Source organism: Onychostoma macrolepis, chromosome 03 (assembly GCF_012432095.1).
Source record: "Onychostoma macrolepis isolate SWU-2019 chromosome 03, ASM1243209v1, whole genome shotgun sequence".
NCBI lineage: Eukaryota > Metazoa > Chordata > Actinopteri > Cypriniformes > Cyprinidae > Onychostoma > Onychostoma macrolepis.
The window spans coordinates 27,534,487-27,541,928 of record NC_081157.1 but is presented as its reverse complement, the minus strand read 5'-3'; the positions used below and the strand labels follow the sequence as shown (position 1 = coordinate 27,541,928).

General features: G+C 35.9%; 1 protein-coding gene across 1 annotated transcript in view; it reads right to left on the bottom strand.

Moving 5' to 3' along the window:
- Nucleotides 1-1,776: 1,776 nt before the first annotated feature.
- Nucleotides 1,777-7,442, bottom strand: part of shisa9b (shisa family member 9b) — a 41,415-nt gene continuing 35,749 nt past the window's right edge. The window contains 1 exon segment of the mRNA XM_058771364.1: nucleotides 1,777-6,193. Coding sequence (XP_058627347.1) covers nucleotides 5,796-6,193 — 398 coding nt within the window. The 3' untranslated portion in view covers nucleotides 1,777-5,795.

Below are 7,442 nucleotides of genomic sequence, written 5' to 3'. Positions count from 1 at the left end.
TTATTGTAAATAAGTTTTGTGATGTGAACGGTACAACAGTGCTTAAACTTTCAACTTCCACATAGAAATGTTACATAGAATACATTGTTTAAAAAAAATGTACCTTAGTGTATTAAATGTGATCCACGGGCAGTAAGATGTGCTCTGTTTCCCTTGATGCCTCGTTTTGTATCACCATTTCAGAGCACACTGAAATACACACAGTATTTTGACTAACTGAATACTATATTGACACATTTTCAAATAAACCTGGACCACAAAATAACCCTTCAATAAAAGACACTCAGGTTTCACGTATAATTTGATCTTGTGCAGATATTAGTTTGGCGGGTATCACTGTAATCCTCAATGCTTCGTCTATGTGATTTACAATATAGACCACTGCACTAGACAACTTGGTCTCATCAGCAACTACTATGCTACTACTTACAAATATCAAGTTATTGTGTAACTATTCTGGCTTTATGTGAAGAATATGACAATATCATATCATAAAAGAGTTTGATACTATAGTATACCATCGGCATAGCTATGTCCAGAATTAACAATTGAATTAATTCAACAGTGGGTTTTTGAGGTATTACTTTTTAAAATGAAATTCAATTAAATCGCATTTGAGTGTTTAAAATGAACCAGTTACAGACGCAAATACACAAACTAACATCAATATCAATTGCAGTGGGGTTATGGAGTTTTTCAAGACACGAAATAAAGGGCAATATCATTTTAGCACAGCTTTTATAACATCTGCCTATACAAGTCAATGTGTTTTCACTGAGAGTCAGAATGCATTCGCTCATCATCTAACCTTCATGATCACAGCATTAAAGTTGTTCTGCTAATATTCAGCCCTTTTGTGATATAATGTACAGCTGACTGTTCAAGACGGCATCTATTATGTACTAGTTCATCATGTCTCTAACAAATAAGACCTTGTGCTGATGTCAATAGACAAAAGCCTCTATGTGTTCTTTCTATGCATTCATACATGGCCAAACCCAATGCTCTATAAAACTGAGAAATGCAAACAAATGTATGAATAAAAACATCAAAATGAGACTTAATGTCTGTTAATGAACAGCAAGGCACAATGAGAGGTGGAAATAGCAATCTACCCCCTATGTAGGCTCAACGTAACATGGGGTTTCATAAATTTCAGCACACTGAGAGATGAATTCACTAAGCAGTTGCGCCACTTATTTTTTTTTTTTTTTTGAGGTATTTTAGCATAAGAAGCTTTTTTGACTAACCAACCTTAATCCAGTTTAACCAGGTAGGCTACTATTTACATTGGTATAGTGCCGTTTGTGTATTAGGTTCCGTTAGTAATACATACTGTTTGCATCAAGTGTAAATAGCAACAAAAATCATCTTTCATTTTACATTAAGTGTTGCTATGTGTAAAAGGTTTAGCAAAGAGGTAAGGTATGGTCACATTAGTGAAATTTCTTCAAACTTTCGCAGCCAGAAAGGTCCATTGTCTATTGTCAATAGTGTAGTGATGCACTGCTTACATGAAAGTCACTTTTAAACCAGCTTAAAGCAGATTTTTGTTTAAACAGCCTGAACCCATTCAAAATCTGCACTGGGGAAATCTTTTACCGTTACGCGAAATTCTAAATTTCACAAATTCCTATATAAATTACTTGATTTCAACCACAGTAATTCACCAAACAAAAGTAAATGTGACCACATTTTAGTGAAATTAGCCTTTGACAACACAATTGACTATTTGCACTTAGTGTAAATAGATATTAGCTTTAAATTTATAAATTCTTTATATATATATATATATATATATATATATTTTTTTTTTTTAAAGCCTGTGTTCTTTTCAATTCATAATGCATTCACATTAGGTTTGATCATGTGAAAGCTACAGACACCGCAATTCATATCAGCAACAGGATATGATGTCACTCTGAATTGTTTTAAAAAAAATAATTATATGTATTTAAAAAAATAAATAAATAAATAATGCATTCAAAGTGTTAAAATATACTACCTGACATTTTCCTGCAAACTATAAGTCAGGAGATCAATTTGTAACATTTAATCTTCTATTGATCAAACATTTTTTGTCAAGCAAATTTAGAGGTCAAATGAAATTTTCTCCAAATCAAAATCTGATGTGCAACACTTATTCTCATTTGTTTGCTTTGCACTCATATTTACATGCGTAGGAATGGAAGTGAATGCACGTATGTGTGAATGAAGTACTGTAGAGTGTGTCTGCATCTTAAGGCTTATCAGACTGCTTCGTATTCACAAAATCCTGCAATTTTGCCTGCCAAAGTTGACACTGTGTACATTTTAGATTAATCACGGAGCAGTAATTCATCAAATGAGTCTGCTGTATTCTGTTTACATTTGGTGCTAAAACAATGCTAATAAACTAATCAGTGTGCGCAATTAATTCTTAGTGAATTCTCTCCCAATTGTTAACCTAGATTATTTCCCACATGCCTGATATCTATATCACAATGGCAATTTCGTATGTTAGATTATGCAGACTAAAGCTCTGGAATCCAGCTGTGCAGGTCTTTTTAGCTACACTGAGAATCTTGACATTATCTGTGCTAATCCATTTCTGCAGTGTTCAGAGATTTCAGAGGAAAAGATATTCACTATGTGATTTAATTCCAAGAAATGTGCCCCCCGGTGAGTGATCTTGTAGTGCGCTCTGAGTCATGAGGTGACCTGCAGTGAGACACTCAGGTTTAATAGATGCTGAGTGGACTCCGTGACTGACAGACCAGCGACCATTATGTCAGTCTTAAGTATTGGTTTGTCGCAGGCTGTTTGGCAGTGACGCACAAAGACAGTATTCAATGGTATGAAAAAGACAAGCAGTTAAACTGGAGGCAGGGCTTGTATTATTTTCCAGGAGTGTTTTTTTTTTTTTCTTTCTTTAGAGTGAATTCTTATAACAGCAGAGGCCCAAATTTGACACAATACTGATATTGCTATGTTGTTAAATCTTGACAGAGATTTTTATTTCTCATCATAAATAATCAACCCCAAATTTACATACAATATGATTTGATTCCAACTCTATTATCTGCAGATCTTAAAATGTTTTATTAATATGTGGCTTGGGTGGTCACACTAGATTTTAAGAATTATTTCAAGCCTGCAAATGAATATGAGCAAAAGGATATGATGGAACACTCTAGGGCTTCTGTTTGGAATAAAAAAATAAAATAAAATAAAATAAATAAAAAATCTGAATTTCCCCAGACTTTGTGGAATTTTCAATGTTTTAAATGCATTATTTAACTTGCAAAGGAGATTTGTGTAGCCGACTTCAGTATTTGTACAAATGGCTTCACTAAAGGGTAATAATTCATTCTTGTTGTGCTTTAAAACATTTAATTGTGCAGTAAAAGACATACCACACCTAAAATGTCACTAGCTGACAGATATCACTTGGATATGTGTCCTGAAAAGTTGCCATCGTATCTGTGGCAGCCTATCGCTTTAAGAAAAATCTGTTAATATAAAGCCCAATGTGATCTGTATTCATTTGTTTTTATAGGTGTTTCACCCACATTTTGAATTACACATTGCATTGTGTAGTGTATTAGGGTAGAAACTATTGTCCATAAATTTAAGATGAGTTTGAGTTGAGTTGATGAGTTTGTTTCTTCATCAGAACAGATTTGGAGAAATGTAGCATTGCATTACTTGATCACTAATGAATCCTCTGCAGTGAATGGGTGCCGTCAGAATTAGAGTCCAAACAGCTGATAAAAACATCACAATAATCCACAAGTAAGCTACAAGACTCCAGTCAATCAATTAATGTCTTGGAAAGTGAAGTCCATAATTAAACAATTTTAACTGTAAACTGTCGCTTCTGGATAAAAGACACGTCCATAATCCATAATAACGCTTCTTTCAGTGAAAAAGTCCATCCGCTGTTGTCCTCTCAAATCAAAATCTTATTATCGCTTAAAAACGGTCCTTGATCAGAGCATATTTCTCACCTGATTTCTGGAGAAAGCAATATTTGTAGCTTTTCATTTCACAAGATGTTAATGGATAGACTGGAGTTGTGTTGATTACTTGTGGATTATTGTGATGTTTTTATCAGCTGTTTGGACTCTGACGGCACCCATTTACTGCAGAGAATCCAAATATAATGCTAAATTTCTCCAAAAACAAACTCATTTACTGTACATTTTGGATGCTCTTAGGGTGAGTAAATTTTCAACAGATTTTTATTTTTGGTTGAACTACCTTAAAGGTGAAGTATGCAGCAGGTCAGTCTGTAACATTTAGATCCTCTAATGGTCAAACATCACTATACAGATATCCAAGCCTGAGTTCACCAAACTTAAAAACAGCAGAATACAAACACAAAATCCAGTGCGATCACCCCTTACATCTACTATATATTGTAAATACTGAGAATGAGTTTGCTACTTGCGAAATAAAAATGTGTGACACTGCAGAAAGCTGTACTACTAAATATGCAAATGTCTTTTTATTTTCACTATGAGTTAGCCTGCTAATTTGCCATCTCGGTTTAGGTGAGTAAATGATTTAGGTCAAAAACATTTTAAGTGTACTGAGATAAAGCCACTTGTTTCACAGCAATTAAAGTTTATGTGACCCACATTATTCACAGCCAGATACTTGGGATAATTTGGATGTGGATGACAAAACACTCAGGTTTCGAAATTGAATGCAGCCTTTTGCCCTTATGCTAATTGAAATGGTTCACATCATGATGCTAAAGACAAAAGAAACTACTGAATCAGTTTTCAATACCAAAAATACTCGGTACGCAACAATGGCAGTGTTGTAACAATCTTGTTCGGTATCAGAATGAACCATTCATTTTTATCATACCTAACATTGAAAAATAATGAATGTCTATCATTAACCCTACAGTACTTCCTTTGTCTACAGTCTACAGTTGCACTAAAAGATAGGGCCATACAATAAGTGAACACATCAAAGAAAAATGGCGAAACAGAAGGGAAATGTGTATTTAAGAACACTGACAATCAACATTTTCTACTGAAGTATGACAGCCGTAAACAATAGATTTGTTTATATTTTATGCATCTTTGTTATTGAAGAAACACCCATGTGCTCGCTGAAAAGCACAAGAGCTCTTAGATAATGAGTTCTTCTGTTGGAAAGGCACAAGCCCAGAGTTTGTCAGGATATAGCGTGTTACGTTGCTACAGGTTTTTGGTGCACACGCTCTGGAAATCTCGAGTGTGAGATGAGAAGAACTTGAGACACGATTGTCCTCACATCATTTTTTATCTTCCAGATAGATGTTCTTTGATTATCCGAGGAAGCCTTGGACATATTTCGTCCATTCTGTTATGTACAAGATTCTGAGAAAAACAGGATAGTGTTTCTTAAGCGACTTTCTCACAAGCTTTCAGGTTGCTGCGAAACATCATCTGCAGTAGTAAGTTTGATTGTTTAGGGTTTGAATGTGTCCTCATCACTTTGACGGGTGGCCTTGTGACAAACTCATCACTACAGGTCAGATTATTCGTTTGTGACGGAAAGGACACAGAAAGAGTTCCACGTTTTCCTGTTCAAATGTTGCCAATGCACGCCTGTACCATGCACAGCCGCTCAAAGACAAACAGCACACATACAGCCATGCAGATCTCGAGCCAGACCGCTCGCTCGGTCAATCCTTCCAGCAGGACGGGATCCTAATCCACACGTCTTCCTCCATCAGGCTTCCTTTATTATCCCCGTTCGCTGATCCACGCATCCACTCAGGCCTGGGCTCGATAAACCCGGCGTTGCGGCCCCGTTCACACGGTCACTTCAGTCTTGCTGTTGGTGACAAAGTACGGATGTGGCGGCAGGTAGTGCTGGCTGTGGGCAGATGTCAGCTCGTTCACTTGCTCCACGGTGGCGCTGTGCTTCTTGGGGGCGTATGTGTGCCGGCGGCCCAGCGTTTCTGTGGTCTCCCAGCCCTTCAGCATGCCAGGGTTGGCGATGGTGTTCGAGCCAAAAGCTAGCGGGTGGGAGCTGTGGACCTTGGTGCTTTTGGACTTGTGTCCGTTCTGCTTTTGGCAGGGCAGCTCGGGGCTGTAAGGGTTGGTGGGCTCCTGCTCCAGACTCACCGAGTGCATGGGAAGAGTGCCTTTCGCTGCCAGGTCGGCTAGGTGTCGTCTGTTAGTGTAGAAGTTTTCGTTTGCTTTTTCAGCTGGAAAAGAGAGAGAGAAGAGCAAAAGCGAGGAAAATTCAATAACACTTCATTAGTCAGATGCAAAAAAAAACAACCTGATTGCTGATTTGCGTTTTTTTTCCCTCCCCTCATAAGTACCAGATAATTACACATTTAATAGATCAAGGGTTATAACTTGTTTTTCCCAAATGAGCTGTTTTTTCTCTAAAAAAATACTTGACACAACCATTTCCTCCTACAGACATCTAAAAAACTGGATGTTTTTGTAGAGAAACAGTTCACATTATGCCATTTTTTATTGACCACCATGTCATTCTAAACTAGTTATTTTTCTCATTTTTGAAAGATCTTCACACATACAGTGATGTTTTCAATGACTTTTTTTAATAAATTAATTATTTTAAGCAATGGTTATTGATCAAAAGTGACAGCAAAAATCAAGACATTTATAATGTTGCAAAAGACTTCTATAATGCTGTTCTTCTGAACCTTCTATTCATCAAATATTCCTGGAAATAACATATCACGGTTTCCACAAAAATATTAATCAGCACAACTGTTTTCAACATTGATAATTGAAAACCTTGATAGTTTCAACATTGATAATTTAAGGATCATGTGACACTGTAGGGTGGAGTAATGATGCTGAAAATTCAGCTTCAACATCACAGGAGTAAATGACATTTTAAAATATATTCAAATAGATAACAGTTTTATTGTAATAATATTTCACAACATTGCCGTTTTTACTGTATTTTGATCAAATAAATGCAGCTTTTGTGCATCAGCAAAAAACTTCAGAGTATAAAGCATGAGTTTGATATTTTTGGAATTTCATGAAGGTGAGTAAATAATAATTTCAAAAATAGTTGTGTGTATTCATTTATTTGTTTTCTTTATTTGAACAAATTCAATCAATTTAGTGCACTGTTGAAAAAAAAGTCTCATGTTTTCTTTACAAAAAATGAATTGAATGTCGATGCTTAAGAGTGCTTCACATATTTATAAGATGAGCTTTTAAGTTGCCATTGTGAATGGCGACCAAAGTAGTTAGGCTGTTTGGTGCTGTCAACATGCTAATGCTTCTTTTTGCCTAAGGTTTCTATTTGTTTCAAGAAAATGTGTTTTTATTTGAATGCAAATTAGCCTGGATTGCTTCCATCATTAAATGGAAAAATGCAGCTTTTTGCTCTACCAAAAGATGGTTTGGGATTTGAACTGTCTGCTGAAACCACTATTTTGAATCTGTAGTTATTGTGCACTTAAA